Below are 17,398 nucleotides of genomic sequence, written 5' to 3' on the forward strand. Positions count from 1 at the left end.
GCCTCTCTCAATCCCAAGGCTCACCTCCTCCAACGTAGCGTTCCTCTTGCCACATGTTCCTCACCATCTGCGTAGTCACTCCAAGTGTCTACGTGGGCCCCTCCTCTACGTGGTTCATTGGCTCCCCTTGGCTCACCTCTTAAATTACAACGTTGTGCTTGCTAGGGAGTGTCTTTATTCATAAAGTGAGTATGTCCCCCTTTCCTCACCTTTTTATTTATAAATAGCTATAGAAGGCAAAATTTAGCAAAATCGAATATTGTAATTAGCCTTGGCTAATTAGGAATATTACACCTTTACATAGCAATAACATAAATGAATAACTAAGGGCTCCCCTAAATCATGTGTCCATGTAGATCCATCCAAGGAATGCCTGCATATGTACCCATGACATAAATGCTTGACATATCAGGGAGTTAATACCACCAAGGGATAGTTGTCCATAAAGATAATAAAAGTTAAAACCAAGCACCTTAGGATTTGGGACTAAAAGGATTAGGCATGAACAATCCACATTGGGGATCCATGATACCTTATAGCCAACACTTGTACACTTCAGTCCACATGGCATATACAGGGAAATAAACTGGACACATTGATGTTATAATAGTGTCGTCTCCAGCAAAAAAGTGGGGTGTACGCTTTAGAGGATCTGGGGCGTATCAGGAGTCATTCATCAAATGACATGTTGAAATTTCTCTAGTATGTACTATGTAGATATGTCTATTTTTGATTCCATTTTCAGTGTGTCTGCTCAGAATCAATTTATTCTGTATTTTTTTCTAGTCCATTACAGTCTACTGTCGAGAGGTACAAGTTGCAGCAGTTGCAAATGGATATTCAGCTTGTTCTCTAGTTTTTAAATCTTACGGTTGAGATGCATAGAGCTGTAGTATTTGCAAGTAGAACGATTGTTATGGAAATGGTCGTGTCTCTAACATAAATGCTTGTGCATATTTTCAAAATTTTGTTAGCATTAAATTGATAAGAGAAATTCAAGGAAACAACAAATAGAAATTACATGAATGTAATTATTCAGCTTTTTCATTGACTCATTTGGGGCCCTCTCACAAACAACTATAGCTTCGGCCAGACTTTGGACTGACAATACCCTCTTCACAATGGATCATTTTCTTTTCACAAATGTTGGCTTTTTAGATCTTATTTTGTCGGCAGTTTAGATTCCAGAATCAACTTTGGCTGGTAAAGTGTGAGGTGGTATGCACATGACAAGAAGTGATCGTATATTTTTCGATGGACATATTAAGGGAACGGGGTAAAGGTCCTTAGTTGCATGTTTGAATAAATATTGAATTAGAGAATGTCTGGAGAAAATACTTATATGATGCAGTGAACTTTGTCTTGAGAGTGGTGTCTAACCATTACTTATATCGTTGTTTTGGTTTGTTGCAGCACAAATTTATAGCCCATTTGGCAAAGATGGGTATGGTTTATATCGGAATCCTTCCAATATGTACCATGGGAAATTCATGACATTATCTGATTTCCTTGAGTTAGGAAAGGGTGAAGGCAATGTTGGCGTTCTTGTTGACATACAGGTGGAGTTTTCTGTCACATTTTACTTTTGTTTGTTAGCATCTTAAAATGAATCGCAGCAATAAGACATCAAATATTTAGAATTAAGAATAGGGTTGTTACTTGAAAGGGAAAGCAATCACCTCATCAAGTCCCTCTCACTTTGGGCTAGCTAGCTAGCCTCAGGGATCTGCAAAAAAAATCCTTGTTCTATGCCCTGCAAAAAGCTTAAAATCTGCAAAATTTACTCTCTGAAATCTCAGAAATTACTGACATTTCTGCTGTTAAACACTTGAAATCAGAAAGTAAACTATAGATTTATATGAAAGAATGTTAAACAGCAAAGCAATTTACTTCTTTTGTATATTTTCCCAACTGGTGCCTTCTATATAATGGGAATAGAAGGAAAAGAAGAGAAAGTTGATCTTGCAAGTGTTCTTCAAAGCTTACCAATTCAGAATATTTCACATAAAACCATCAAATTCATTCATGTCAAGTAGTTGGCTGCCAAAAGTTTCTTTTTTCGTTTTAGAGCTGTGAATACAAGATTTGAGAATATTAGATTGACACTACAAATGACTCAAGGTGGCATAGATTCACTACACAAGTGCTTTACTCCCACGATACTTTGGGGCAAAAGTTATACGAAACTGTGATAGTGTCTCCATCACCTAATCATTAACTAACTCAACAATTTGACATGAATGGGACTAGGAAAGTGAAGTTTGGAATTGGAGGAATCAAAAGTGGGAAGACTCAAAGTTCACCGGTCAACTTGCCTCTTTGACATTTGCATCTCTAATAAATGAGAAGAGATCCATACAAGGAAAATGTTCAATAATATCTCAATACTTGACATAGGTGCTATGAAAGGTCACCTCCAAAACCCAAAAGGATATGAAATATGTCTAGAAGATATCATCTAGCTTTTGGGTGGACTAATCCTTTACCGAAGCACGTTAAAGTTGACCTCCAAAAATTAACTTAAGTTTGACCCACAAATTTTTTGGTCATTCTCCACTTTGGAGAAATTAATTTATCAAGAATTTATTTTTTGACTCTAAATTAATTATTTTTCTGGCTTAAAATTTAATTTTATTTTTGCCAGAAATTTTAATTAATTGACACAAGAGGGAATTAATTATTTTTTCACCTTCAAATACTTTAGCCATGGTGTCTGATTGTGAGGGACCATGCACTAAAACATTTTTTGTATTAGATAATTACAATTTCAGCCCTCAAAAGGGGAATACTGATTCGTTATAGACCCTTATAATATTTACCCAATTCTGCGACTCAATATGATCTAGTAGACCAAGTGATCTGTAATAAAATAATTTAGCCAAATAACTTAAATTATTCCCAAACCACTTTTACAATAGACTTGACTAAAAACATTGGGACTCACCTAAGACTTTGTCAATAAATTCCACCCTAGCTTTGGGGTTTAAGCTGGAGGGAAAAGCTCTACGGATTATCCGTGTTTAGAAACACACATAATTCAGTGAGACGAAAATTCTCCTAAGATGAAACTCGGCGCCAAAATCATAGGCTTACCTAGGTTGTTACATAATTAAATAATCATACTAGCATCATTTACATTACAATTTGCAGAAATTGAGTTTACAATGAAATAAAAACTTGCTGGCTGATGATTCTGAACTTTGAAAACTTTTATCCAATTGCTTCCTTGGACTTGTGACAAAATAGGTGCAATAATTCCTTCATCAACGATCTTTTGTTGCATCTGTATCAACCACTTGTTTTTTTGTCACAAGAAGCATCAACCATGGTTTTCTTGCTTCATGTTCTCAATTTTCAATGTTAACATATCTTGCTCCTTTTCACTTATTTTTTGTTCAAGTGATTTGATCAATTTATCTATCATATTCATTTTCTTGTGAAGATCAACAACACAATCATTTAGGGATGTTATTCTAATCCATTTTGAGATTGTGTGCTTGACATTTCAACATTTTGACCCTGCAACTTTTCTTCTATCATTTTATTCAACATTGATAGATTTTATATTTGTAACCTTTTGGATTCCTAGATGGAATCACGTATAGAGTCTCGCAAGTCTTTAATTTCTTTATTAGCATTCTACAAAAGTTTTCCTCCATTTCCATTATTTGAGAAACGGATTGTCTCACTCTTGTTTCTACATGCTTTCTTTTGTCACATTAAATCTTAGGGTTTTGGGTACTTCCATGCATCTCAAAGTGTTCTTCGTGATGAATGTGATTGTAATGACTTTATGCTTTCAATGTAAAACATACCTTTAATTTTGAGAAAGAAACTATTTCTCCATGACTTGATACTTTTAGTGCAAGGCCTCCTTAATTTTTAGGTAGCTCCTTATTTAACAAGAGGTTGCCATTTGAATTACAAATTCAAAGGCTTTCTGTTTGAATTTAAAATCCATTCAACCTTATCAATTTTGAGTCAATAACTCAAACGACGCTTGATTTAAAGAGGTGTTGTTCCCGAAGGATTTACAATTTGTGACTTAATTACTTATGCTAAAATTTTGTCAAAATTTGGAAAATGAAACAATCTCTTTTATATGTTGACTTGATTATACCTTGCACATCTTTGCTTTGTTGAATTCTCATTTCTTTTGTGCCTTGTTATTCCATGTGTGCTTTTGTGTAGTGACAAGTTGCATTTTAAAATGATGGTCAAAACTAAACACAAAATAGTGAGCACACACATGAGTACAATGTTCCTTAGATGCTTTTAAATAGTCCAATTTTGAGAGAGGTCTATAACAGAGGAACTATTGCAAAATAAATATTTTTGTTAAAAAATGTGGTACATTAAGCTTTCAACCAATATTATTTTCTTCTTTTAAATGAGGGAAGGGAAATTTCAAGTTGACTAGTTAGAAGCATTCACCTAGTTTCTCAAAATGCACTAGTTTGATGCTAATTCATCAATGATATGCCAAATTTGTTCGATGGTGTTGTCATTGATGTCAACCCATGGAGTTGACTGGGTTTGAATTTGACCAAAAACCCCAGTCATTGATGTCAAATGGTTAATGAATGCTTCTTAGTAATTGGCGGATTACATCAAGATGGCAGCTATACTGTTGGATGGTAAAAACCCAAGTCCTAGGGTTTGGTTTCCCTAGAATGAGGATGTGCCCCAACTTTGTTGAGGGTTTTTGATATGTCAAATCATTGAGTTTGGGTCAGAGATCTATGTCATTAGATTCTCCTCGAAAAGATGTTTCTATTGATATGTGGTATATCCTAAGAGGTCTCCTAGTTTGAGAGATATTCACAATTGAAGTTAGTGACCCCAGTTTTTGCCTAGTATTTTGGCTAAAACTCCCAGGGGTAGTGACATGACACCTCTTCCTAAGGTTGTCAACAGATGACATTGCTTATCACTGTAATCTCACCCCATATAAGTTACATAACTTCAAAAATCAAACACAATAAATCAATCATTAACTTAATACACTCATGTGTCACTAAAAAAACACACCAAAGAGGGTTAGTGTACAATTACTTAGAGTTTAATAAACAAGTTATTAACAATTACTAAATTAAATTAAATTTACTAAACATCTAACTTAATGTTTGAAAATAACAATTATATTAAGAAATGACATCAAACTACCTTCACTAGGAAGGAGTTTCCCTTTCTTGATTTACAAGTCTCATCTAATCTTTTTAATGGCAGCGACTCTCTTGATTAAGTTACAAGGCTTACAAAATCATTTTTTTAATAACTAAATCCCTCTAACTTCTACCTTAAACCTCCCTACCTTAAGATCCTCCAACGATTACTCTCCAATGTTTAATTGAAGCCCTTCTTTACTCAAAGGAAAACTATATAACAACAATTCTATTAGTACTCCAAAATATGATTGAACGATGAACCTTTGAACTGATCGAGCTCTGAAATACAAAAGACTTGTGGAGAGAGCAAAGGCATCTAAAAGATTTCTTTTGTGATAGGCCTTTTGGGTTAGGAGGTTCGATCTTTGTAAGCTTGTTCTATTGCAGAGAAGAGCCAAGGCTTTAGAGTGAAATATCTCCAAAACAACAACGAAATCTTTTAATGATTAAGTGCAGTCTTGTTACAGTTCAGTGAATTGCATATTCTTCTGTTTTGGATTTACTTCAGTTAATTTTTATTATATCTGGAGGTGCAGTCCTTAAATGGCATAACCATGACACAAATACCACTCAAATTCTGAAATTTAAGGTCAAAATTGCAGACCAACAAAGGTTGATTTAGAGTAGGGTTTTGCATTGAAATTTTTTTGTATCTTGTGATGGTTTCACTTATCCTCGGAGTATCCATATCATTTCTGCTTTTGAAATTTAGTGATTTGACTGGGCATTAAGAGTAGGTCTCATTAGGCAAAAAACTGTTTTAGTGCATTCACCACAGGTTTTCCTTTTGGCTCTTTGGATTCGCTTGGGTAAACTGTTTTTGCAGATGGATAATGACCCTTACATGACACAACTGTGACATGATTATGCACTGAAATTACAAACCAACAAAAGGTCATAGGTCTGTAGTAAAAGACGTGAAGTTTGGAATAGGTTTTCATCTGTACATCAGCCAGTCTCCCTTTCTTTTTGGACCTTTGGATGTATGTTAGTATTGCATTGGCACCTACTTCATCGTTGACAAAAATACAAATGTAAAGACACCTTAGTCAGAGGTCCTCTTGTCAATATATGACATTGAATTTCACCTTAAGACAATGGCAGTAATCTCCTTGTATATCAATGAGTAACCTCAGGAATCAAATGCACTAAGGCGATGATTGATTTAGCATCTTGTTGACAAACCTCTCATTGCAATTCTGAAACAAAGTAAAGTAACAAATAATCATTATGCCATAACGCTTACCTCATGTGACCCTGCAACAATACAAAACAGTGAGACTGTAAAGATGATAATGACTTTTGATGACTAGACTTGGTTGACATATAGACATGTCTGTGACAATCCTAGTGTAATAGTGAAAACAGTGACATGACTTGACATACCTCTTTGACTTGACTTGATGTGATGGCAACAATGCTATTGTTCATATGATTTAGTAGTGAAACTATGCCATTCATTATGATGAATTAAGGATTGTAACAATAATACAGTAACTTGATTGTATTGTCTGTGATAATGTGTACTTACAATTACCTCCGTGATTTAATTGGCTATCCAAGGTATACGTATAGTTAATTGTTGTTTGCCATAAAGACATGACATGTTGACTTGACATATACGTATACAAGAGTTGACAATGAATTGACACATAGATTTGGCATTGATACCTTGAAAATGACATTGTGATAGTAGGAGTACATATATATTGTTTCGCATTTAGTTCACAATAGCTAGATAAAAACCATTGACATGACAATTCCTATGTGACAGTGATCTACTTGATATGATAGCAATAAATGATAATGGCACGCTGACTATCTAAGCAGCAACAATAAGACATATGCTGGTAGCCCTCCCTGGGCAAAGTTTGAGAGTATTGCGAGCAGGTCACTGGGATGACTCGAGGCACCTTGGTTTGAACCATCATCACACTTTAGTGGCCGGTATAGGTAGTTTGGTATAGTGATGTGGGTTGCATGCATATGAGCTTTGTTGCTTATTCATTTGTAAGCAATGCATTACAATGACGTGCAATTGGTAGCCAGTTTGTGAGCTCGTGAATGCTCATCGATTCATGTGTAGATGAGTAGTGACAGTGATGTGCGGTTGAGCAATGGTAGTTATCAATGATGACATGTTGTATAGTGGTCAACTTGTGCAGTAGTTAGTTGACTTGGCAGCATTAGCAGTGAGAACTTGATGTGTAGTATTGTGTAGTGGTCAGCTTGAGCTGGATTGTACAGTTGTCAGTGGCTACCAGGATATGACAGGATACACATTATCTTCCTTACAACATTCTTACATTGATTCAGAGCACAAGGGGATCCAGTGTGAAAATTGTGAAACGTGGTCTTTTAGCTCGCTAGGGTGGCAAAGTGGTGCAAGGCAGGTGATTGGAGTCACCTTCAAGTTGTGGCTGAGAACACTTCAGGGCGGCAGGTTGGTGCTAGGGCAAGTTGTGGCTTGCATTGGGCATTGTGGCGTCCCTTCAGTTGTGGTTGATAAACTAACAGGTAGTGAAGCATCCTTTTTGACAATAATTGGTAAATAGAGTTTTAGGGCACTCATCTGGTTGTGGCCTGATCTACATGGAATTGGGGCATCTTCTGGTAGTAGCTAGGTATTAGGATTTAGTAGCGTCGTACTAGTTGTAGCCTATAAATTAGGGGGTTGATGCCCCCCTCAGTTGTAGCTGAAATCTTGATGTAATCAATTTTCTTTTAACAGGGAGAAGACAATTACTAAAGAAGCATTCGGTGGTTTTTGACCTAGAGGGGTTTTTCCACCTAAAATTATGTGTCCTCTGTTTTATCTTTCTGCATTGTTGTATGGTGTTGTCTACTGTTGATTATTGTTTATGCTTATCTGAAGAAAAACAATAATAATAGTTGAAGATTAACTAATGCTGTGAAAAAGATTAAAATGTGCTAATTGCTAAGAAATATTGATTCTCCCCCCACTCAGTATTTCCAACAATTAGTATCAGAGCTTGGTTCCTTCAGTAACAGCGTAACTGTTGGAAGGCAATTTTTAGAGGATAGAGATGGGGAAGTCAAAGAAGCAGGTTGCAAGGATTTCAAGGGAAGGTACAGGTACAAGTACAACAAAATCTGAAGAAATTCATTATTGTGTATCAACCCCTAATTTTGATGCAGATAATTACTGGATATAGGAATCTAAGATGGAAGTACATTTGCAGGTACATGGAGTATGGGAATCAATTGTTTCTAGAGACACATCTACCAACGAAGCTAAAAGGCACAATTCAAAGGCCATGAATGTAATTTTGAATGTTTTTCCAAATTCCGTGAAAACAAAAGTTGGTCAATGTTCAACAGCTAAAGCTCTTCACGAAAAGCTTCATAATCTCTATTCAACAAAGCAATCCGGTCAAGTTGTTATTGAAAATTCAGATCCTTTTGATTATGATGAAGAAATTGGAGAAATGAGTAAGGTAGAGTTTCAAAATTAAGTGATCAAGATGATAAAGGAACTCAAAAGTCAAAAGGAAAAGACAAGACTTTTGGAAGCAAAATTGAAGACAACAAAAGAACTCATCAAAGCAAATGAAGAGTCTGAGGAGATGATTAGCAGTCTTAGAACTCAATTGGAAGAAGTCAAGAATCCAAAGACATAAGACCTCAAGGGAGAAGTCCAACAGAAGCAACAAGAACTCAACACAACATTTGCAAAGATTAGCAGGCTTAAACAACAGATGCAAGAAGCAGAAATTAAAAGGAAGGAATCTGATCAAAGATACATATCTGCAGTTGAACAAAAGAAAAAGGAATTGGAAACCTCTTTAGCTGAACTAAGAAGGCTCAGGATTGAAAATGGGGAGTAGAAGGAATAGATACAGGGTCTCAACAGAGAAGTAGATAAGAGCATTCTTCTCAAGTTACAGGTTGAGGAGGCAAAAAAAGAAGGGAGATCTTGAAAAGATGGTTTCAAGAAGATCTTGCTCAAAAGCAAGAAGAACTTGATGCAGCGGTTAATGAGATTGACAAGCTCAAAGAAAAGGACCATTTACAGGTTATGGACAGGAAAGATAAAGAATTGGAAAAAAGAACAGGTAAGGCTCCAATTGGTGAAGATACAAGCTCCACATCTTCACACAGTGAGATCTAGAAGACGATTGAACCAAAAAAGAATGTTGTAACTCTGAAGAATGATGCCAAATCAGTGAAGGATAAAGGACGACGACAGACTACAACACCTCCTTCAAAAAAGAATGAAAAATCTTCCAGGTATGTTCGTTTATTTAATGGTTATTTCTTTTCACGTGCTCACTTTGGACATATGGCTAGGGATTGTAAAGTTGTTGACAAGTACAATTATCAAGGACCACAACCTTCGAATGAATTATCCAGGTATGCACGTTCATTTGATGGTTATTGCTTTTTATGTGCTAACTATGGACATATTGCTATGGATTATGAAGCTTTTGACAGGGACAATCATTATCTGCAAAACCCTAGAAGAAAGTTTACAGGATCACGAGACAGGTTCCACGATGATTTTGTCTGAAGAGAATATGTGCTAGATGGGCCAAACATTGAATGTTTCAAATGCCATAACTATGGCAATAGCGCTCGCGATTGCAGATATTAAATGAAATCACCTATGGACAACATTGAATGCTTCAAGTGTCATAACTATGGGCACATGCCTCGAGATTGCAGGAACAACAAGGTCTGGAAAAGGAAACAGGTACAAGAAGACCATGCAGATAAGAAGGTTTCAACAATTATGCTTTCAGGATTTGTAAAAGAAAAAGGTCATGAGGAATTGGCAGTTGCTTCAGATAATGACTCAAGTCAAGATGGCCTATTATGTGACTCACTATTTTGAACTATCTGGTTTGTTGACTCCTTGAAGTTTGTAGAGGGGGAGTCTATGTAGCAGTATATGGCACAAGTCTATGATTGACAGACAGATAGTTTGAACAAGATGGCAGTTTCATAACAGGTTCAAGGGGAGCATAACAATTGAAGGATTACAGGTTCACAAAGGAAAGCTTCTCTTCAGGGCATAGGTCCATAAGGATCGTCATTGATAGAATATTACAAGAGGCTTCTCATTAGGGGGAGCATAGGCAGATAACAAGTCCACATGAAGCAAGAAAATTCTCAAGGGGAGTAACCCTTTGCCATTGATGTTAAAGGGGGAGAGAAGAACTTGAGAAGGAGATTGAAATATCAAGGAGGTAAAGCATGAAGGTAGGGGGATTTGTACTCGCAGGAGGAATACGTGTGTTTCCATCAAAGACAAAGGGGGAGATGGTTGGATGGTGTTGTCATTGATGTCAACCCATGGAGTTGACTAGGTTTGAGTTTGACCAAAAACCGCAGTCATTGATGTCAAATGGTTAATGAATGCTTCTTAGTAATTGTCGGATTACATCAAGATGGCAGCTATACTATAGGATGGTAGAAACCCAAGTCCTAGGGTTTGGGTTCCCTGGACTGAGGATGTGCGCCAACTTTGTTGCGGGTTTTTAATAAGTCAAACCATTGATTTTGGGTCAAAGATCTATGTCATTAGACTCTCCTCGAAAAGTTGTTTTTGTTGATATGTGGTACGCCCCGAGAGGTCTCCTAGTTCGAGAGATATTCATAATTGAAGTTACTGACCTCAATTTTTGCCCAATCTTTTGGCTAAAACCCCCAGGGGTAGTGACATGACATCTCCTCCTACAAGTTGTCAACACATGACATTGTTTATCACTGTAATCTCACCCTGTATAAGTTTACATAACTTCAAAAAGAAAAGACAATAAATCAATCATTAACTTAATACACTCATGTCTCACTTAAAAAAACACACCAAAAAGGGTTAGTGTACAATTACTTAGAGTTTAATAAACAAGTTATTAACAATTACTAAATTAAATTTATTAAACATCTAACTTAATGTTTGAAAATAACAATTATATTAAGAAATAGCATCAAACTACCTTCACTCAGAAGGAGTGTCCCTTTCTTGATTTACAAGCCTCATCTAATCTTTTTAATGGCAGTGGTTCTCTTGATTAAGTTACAAGGCTTACAAAATCATGTTTTTAATAATTAAATCCCGACTCTCTTGATTAAGTTACAAGGCTTACAAAATCAGTTTTTTAATAAATAAATCCCTCTAATGTTTACCTTAAACCTCCCTACCTTAAGATTCTCCAACGATTACCCTCCAATGTTTAATTGAAGCCCTTCTTTACACAAAGGAAAACTATATAACAACAATTCTATTAGTACTCCAAAATATGTTTGAATAATGAACCTTTGAACTAATCGAGCTCTGAAATAGACCTGTGGAGAGAGTGAAGGCATCTAAAAGATTCTTTTTGTGATAGGTCTTTTGGGTTAGGAGGTTCGATCTTTGGAAGTTTTTTCTATTGCAGAGAAGAGCCAAGGTTTAAGTGTGAAATATCTCCAAAACAACAATGAAATCTTTTAATGATTAAGTGTAGTCTTGTTACAGGTCAGTGAATTGCATATTCTTCTGTTTTGTATTCACTTGAGTTAGTTTTTTATTACAGCCGGAGGTGCAGTCCTTAAATGGCATAACCATGACACAAATACCACTCAAATTCTGATGTTAAGGTCAAAAATGTAGACCAACGAAGGTTGATTCAGAGAAGTGTTTTGCATTGCAAAATTTTTGTATCTTGTGACGGTTTCACTTATCCTTGAAGGAGTATGCATATCATTTCTGTTTCTGAAATTTAGTGATTTGACTGGGCATTAAGAGTAGGTCTCATTAGGGCACAAAACTGTTTTAGTGCATTCATCACAGGTTTTCCTTTCGGATTTTTGGATTTTCTTGGGTAAACGGTTTTTGCAGGTGGATGATGACCCTTACATGACATAACTGTGACATGATTATGCACTGAAATTACAAACCAATGAAGGATCATAGGCCTGTAGTAAAAAACATGAAGTTTGGAATAGGTTTTCATTTGCACATCAGTCAGTCTCCCTTTCTTTTTGGACCTTTGGATGTATGTTAGTATTGCAGTGGAACCTACTTCATTGTTGACAAAAATACAAATGTAAAGACACCTTAGTCATAGGTCTTCTTGTCAATATATGACATGGAATTTCACCTTAAGACAATGGCAGTAATCTCTTTGTATATCAATGAGTAACCTCAGGAATCAAATGCACTAAGCCAATGATTGATTTAGCATCTTGTTGACAAATCTCTCATTGCAATTCTGAAACAAAGTAAAGTAACAAATAATCATTATGCCATAACACTTACCTCATGTGACCCTACGACAATACAAAATTGTGAGACTGTAAAGATGATAATGACTTTTGATGACTAGACTTTGTTGACATATAGACATCTCTGTGACAATCCTAGTGTAATAGTGAAAACAATGACATGACTTGACATAACTCTTTGACTTGAATTGATGTGATGGCAGCAGTGCTATTGTTCATATGATTTAGTAGTGGAACTATGCCATTCATTATGACGAATTAGGATTGTAACAATAATACAGTAACCTGATTGTATTGTCTGTGATAATGTGTACTTACAACGACCTCAGGAATTTAATTGGCTATCCAAGATATATGTATAGTTAACTGTTGCTTGCCATAAAGACATGACATGTTGACTTGACATATATGTATACAAGACTTGACAATGAGTTGACACATAGATTTGGCATTGATACCTTGGAAATGACATTGTGATAGTAGGAGTACATATATATTGTTTCACTTTTAGTTCACAACAGCTAGATGAAAACCATTGACATGACAATTCCTATGTGACAGTGATCTACTTGATATGATAGCCATAAATGATGATGGCACATTGACTATCTGAACAGCAGCAATAAGACATACGCTGGTAGCCCTCCCTGGGCAAAGTTTGAGAACATTGTGAGTAGGTCATAGGGATGATGCAAGGAACCTTGGTTTGAGCCATCATCACACTTTAGTGGCCGGTACAGGCAGTTTGGTATAGTGATGTGGGTTGTGTGCATATGAGATTTGATGCTTATTCATTCGTAAGCAGTGCAGTGCAGTGTAGTTGGTAGCCAATTTGTGAGCTTGTGAATGCTCATCTATTCATGTGTAGTTGAGCAGTGGCCATGATGACAGGTTGTATAGTGGTCAGCTTGTGCAGTGGTTAGTTGACTTGGCAGCATTAGTAGTGAGGCCTTGATGTATAGTATTGTGTAGTGGTTAGCTTGAGCACGATTGTACAGTGGTCAGTGTTGATTTTGGGTAGCATTGGATGTGTTCTAGCTTCGAAATTTTGTTTTGGGGCTAGAATACATGAGATCTCTAGAACCCAAAAATCGTTTGGAGAAATTCCACCCGGATGAGGAGTTATTAAAATAATTGATATTTTTAATGGGTTCCTAAGTATAAACTTAGGAAAATAAAAATATTAATGGGTATTAATAAGAATACGGGTGAGAAACTTCTAAGTGACGAGGATCAAGTCTGTTTTCATCTTAGTCGTTGATTAGGGACTTAATCTCGGTTGTTGATTCATCAACAGGGAAAGTATGAGAGGAGGCTTGAGGGTCAGTTGGAGATACACTTGAGAGATTAGTCAGTTCGATTTTTCTGGGGCGTGGTTTGCTGAGAAAATCAAACCACTGATCTGTTGCAATGAGAGGGGTAGGAGCAGATAGTTGGATCAGAAGGGAGTTCCAAGACAACGAGTACCAAGCAGAGAGGCAACAGTGGCATCAGAGAGGCAGCGCAGAGGCCTACGCAGCCTAGTAAGGGGCTCACGCAAGCCAGGAGGGTCTTGTAGTGGCAGTGTGAGATAATCATGAGGAGTTCGAGATTTTGCTGGGAGTTTGATTTTTGAGCCAGGAGGGCTGAAGTCGAAGCTCTTGTGAGAAAATCAATCTAACAGAGAGGTGACGCGGTCTTCCAGAGGCAAGACGTTGGCACACAGAGTAGATTGTGCTAGGATTTTCACAGTGCATGCCAGAGTCAGTCATTCAGTGGATCAGTTGTGACTTAGAGAACGAGGTAAACCCTTGTATGTATTTCTTGTTGCAGATATTTCTCTAAAAGGTTAGCTAGTGTGAGAGGCAACCTGTTGTACTCAGATTTTGCTTGCTTACTAATCAAACCCTCTATATGCTACACCAGTTTTCCCAAATTGGGTTTTTCCAGGGACGATTGTCCAAAAATAACGGTGTCCCTTGTGTATTTGTCTCATTTTATTTCAATTCATTATCTGTATGAATGTGTAGTCTGCAATAGCGTTTTCATTGCTATTTAAATAATTAAATAACTTGTTGAATGTAAAAACAAGTAGGAGATGGTAAACCAGTGATTGAAGAGGATTTCTGATGTGTAGATTCAAAAATTCTCACATGGTATCAGAGCATTGCAGATCATAGGAGACTGAAGTAACCAGCTGGGAGAGTCAGAGAATTTGCTACAGAGAAGCAACTATCCCAAGTGACAACACTGTTTTAGAGGCAGAGAACCAGTTGCAGGAGTGATGCAGAGGCTCACAAAGTGACTGCGTTGATGCAGTGCCAAAAAGGAGCCCACGCAGTGACTGCGTCAGCTCTCTGGGCCAATGCGGAGCCTGAGAGGTTCGAATTAGTCAGTTGTTGGGGCTGGAGGAGCAGAGAAGATTCGATTTGAGGCGTTGGTGGGACGTTGTTGTTGTTGGTGCAGAACAGTGTCTGTGGAGATAGAGAAGAGGTAGAGGGAGTCACTACCTTGACAGATTTCTAGCCAAAGAAATCTAGATCTGGGTTGCAGAAGCAAAAGAGGATTGGAGAGGAGTGATTCGACATTTGGCCGGAGGATTTCTGTGAAGGAAATCAAGACTCAGAGAGAGTCTAGAGGAACTTGATCTTTATAGGGTTTCTTGCGCCAAAGAAATCCAGATCCGAGCCTTGTTGGATTAGCTGCAAGAGAGGGAGAAGAGAACCAATCCTATTTTTTAAGCAGAGATGGCAGTGAATGGGTTGAGGGATTAGGACAGATTGGATGGAGCATCCAATTTTGTCATCTAGAAGGCAAGGATCCTAGCAATCCTATACAAACATCGCATCAAGGACTATGCCTTGAAAGTACTTGTTGTTCCAGTCAACGCTGATCTGTTGAAGAAGTACGAGGAGGCCCAGGCGAAAGCCAAGTGCATGATCCTAGACGGGGTCAAAGATCATGTAGTACCATACATTGTTGAGAAGGACATAGTAAGGGAGATGTGGGAGACGCTGACCACCTTGTATCAAGGCACTTCCATCCAGCGGAAGATGCTATTAGAAAATCAACTGAGACAGTACCAAATGTAGAAGGGAGAAGAGATTGATCCCTTCCTCCTCAGGTTGCAAGGGATTAGAGACCAGTTGACTTCTGTGGGTCTACACGAAATCCTGAGTTCATGGTCAAGATGGCCCTGAGTGCAGTCACCAATGACTGGGAGACATTTGTCCAAAGTATCTTGAGCAGAGCGACTCTCCCCAGTTGAGAGGAGATGTGGGCAACTCTTCGACAAGAAGAGATTAGGGGGTTGACCAAGGCAGGGAGTACCGACAAGGGAGCCCGTGTCAAGAAGGAGTTGGAGGAGGGTGCAACTCTCGCATCATCGAGACATTAAGGGCATCAAAAGAGAAAGAAGAAGAATATTACAAAGGTCAGATGCTTCAAGTGTGGAGAACTTGGACATTATGCCACTCAGTGCCCCTGGAAGAAGGGCAAGGAGTAGGCTTCTGACTTGAAGGCTGCTCCAGAGAAAGCTAACAAGGAAGGCGAGGATGAAGATTGTGCCATGAGTGCTCATGCACCTTTGGAGAAGAGGTGGGGTGATATGGAGTTGTAGTCGAGAGGACTACATGTCGGGCAAGATCCTTGAGGTGCCCAAACTCTTGGATCACATATGGCTACGGGAGCCCTTAACAATAGTAGAAAAATGACGGATGCTGGTTGGAGCGAGGTGTGATGGAGCGACAGTGGCAAAGGTAGAGTGCCAAAGTCTGAGGCAACACAGTGGATGTTGTAGCAGTGCGAGAGGCACAAAGTCGCAGCATAGTAGCAGCGGAGAGTCAACACAGATTAGCAGCAGAGGTAGCTTCAACATCACGAGGCATCCAAACTGACTAGCATGTCAGTGCTTGGGTGAAGTTTTAGTTACTTACTTCTCAGTAACTGAGTTGCAGTGGAGCAGTTAGCAATGGCAGTGCTATGGGCAACATGAGACAACATTTTGAGAGGGAGTTGTAGTACAGATGTAGCAGTGGCTGTGGCAGAGTCATGGGCAGCAATACAGGAAGCAACAGTGTAGTGGATGAAGGGCAGCAGGCCAAGCATCAACAACACAGAGGACTGATGCAGTGGATCAGTGTAATACTTCTATTGAGAAGTATTGCTAGAGCACATTCCTCGCTAAGAGGGAGTGTTGATTTTGGGTAGCATTGGATGTGCTCTAGCTCCGAAATTTTGTGGAGGGGCTAGAATACATGAGATCTCCAGAACTCAGAAATCGTTTGGAGAAATTCCACCTGGACGAGGAGTTATTAAAATAATTAATATTTTTAGTGGATTCCTAAGTATAAACTTAGGAAAATAAAAATATTAATGGGTATTAATAAGAATATGGGTGAGAAACTTCTAAGTGACAAGGATCAAGTCTATTTTAATCTTCGTCGTTGATTAAGGACTTAATCTCGGTCGTTGATTTATCAACAGGAAAAGTATAAGAGGAGGCTTGCGGTTCAGTTGGAGATACACTTGAGAGATCAACTAGTTCGATTTTTCTAGGGTGTGGTTTGCTGAGAAAATCGAACAAGTGACCTGTTGTAGTGAGGGGGGCAGTAGCAGAGAGTTGGATCAGAATGGAGTTCCAAGACAACGAGTACTAGGCAGAGAGGCAACAGTAGCATCAGAGAGGCAGTGCAGAGGCCTACGCAGCCCAGGAAGGGGCTCATGCAGAGCTGACGCAGGCCAATAGGGTCTTGTAGTGGCAGCGCAAGATAATCGTGAGGAGTTCGAGATTTTGCTGAGAGTTCGATGTTCGGAGCCGGGAGGGCTGAAGTCGAAGCTCCTGTGAGCAAATCGATCCAACAAAGAGGTAATGCAGTCTTCTAGAGGCAATACACTGGCCCACACAGAGCGGATTGTGTTGGGATTTTCGCAGTGCTTGCCGGAGTCAGTCATCTAGTGGATTAGTTGTGACTTAGAGAACGAGGTAAACATTTCTTGTTGCCGATATTTCTCTAAAAGGT

At 38.2% G+C, this 17,398-nt stretch overlaps 1 protein-coding gene across 1 annotated transcript in view; it reads left to right on the plus strand.

The window, feature by feature from the left end:
* Positions 1 to 17,398, plus strand: part of LOC149222677 (glycerophosphodiester phosphodiesterase GDPDL6-like) — a 378,163-nt gene that overhangs the window by 291,259 nt on the left and 69,506 nt on the right. Inside the window, exon 7 of the mRNA XM_089385570.1 lies at positions 1,414 to 1,559. Coding sequence (XP_089241696.1) covers positions 1,414 to 1,559 — 146 coding nt within the window. The remainder of the gene's footprint in view (positions 1 to 1,413; positions 1,560 to 17,398) is intronic.

The sequence above is a fragment of the Pinus tabuliformis genome, chromosome Q (assembly GCF_031772625.1).
Source record: "Pinus tabuliformis cultivar Carrire ecotype Pingquan chromosome Q, CPIR1, whole genome shotgun sequence".
Taxonomy (NCBI): domain Eukaryota; kingdom Viridiplantae; phylum Streptophyta; class Pinopsida; order Pinales; family Pinaceae; genus Pinus; species Pinus tabuliformis.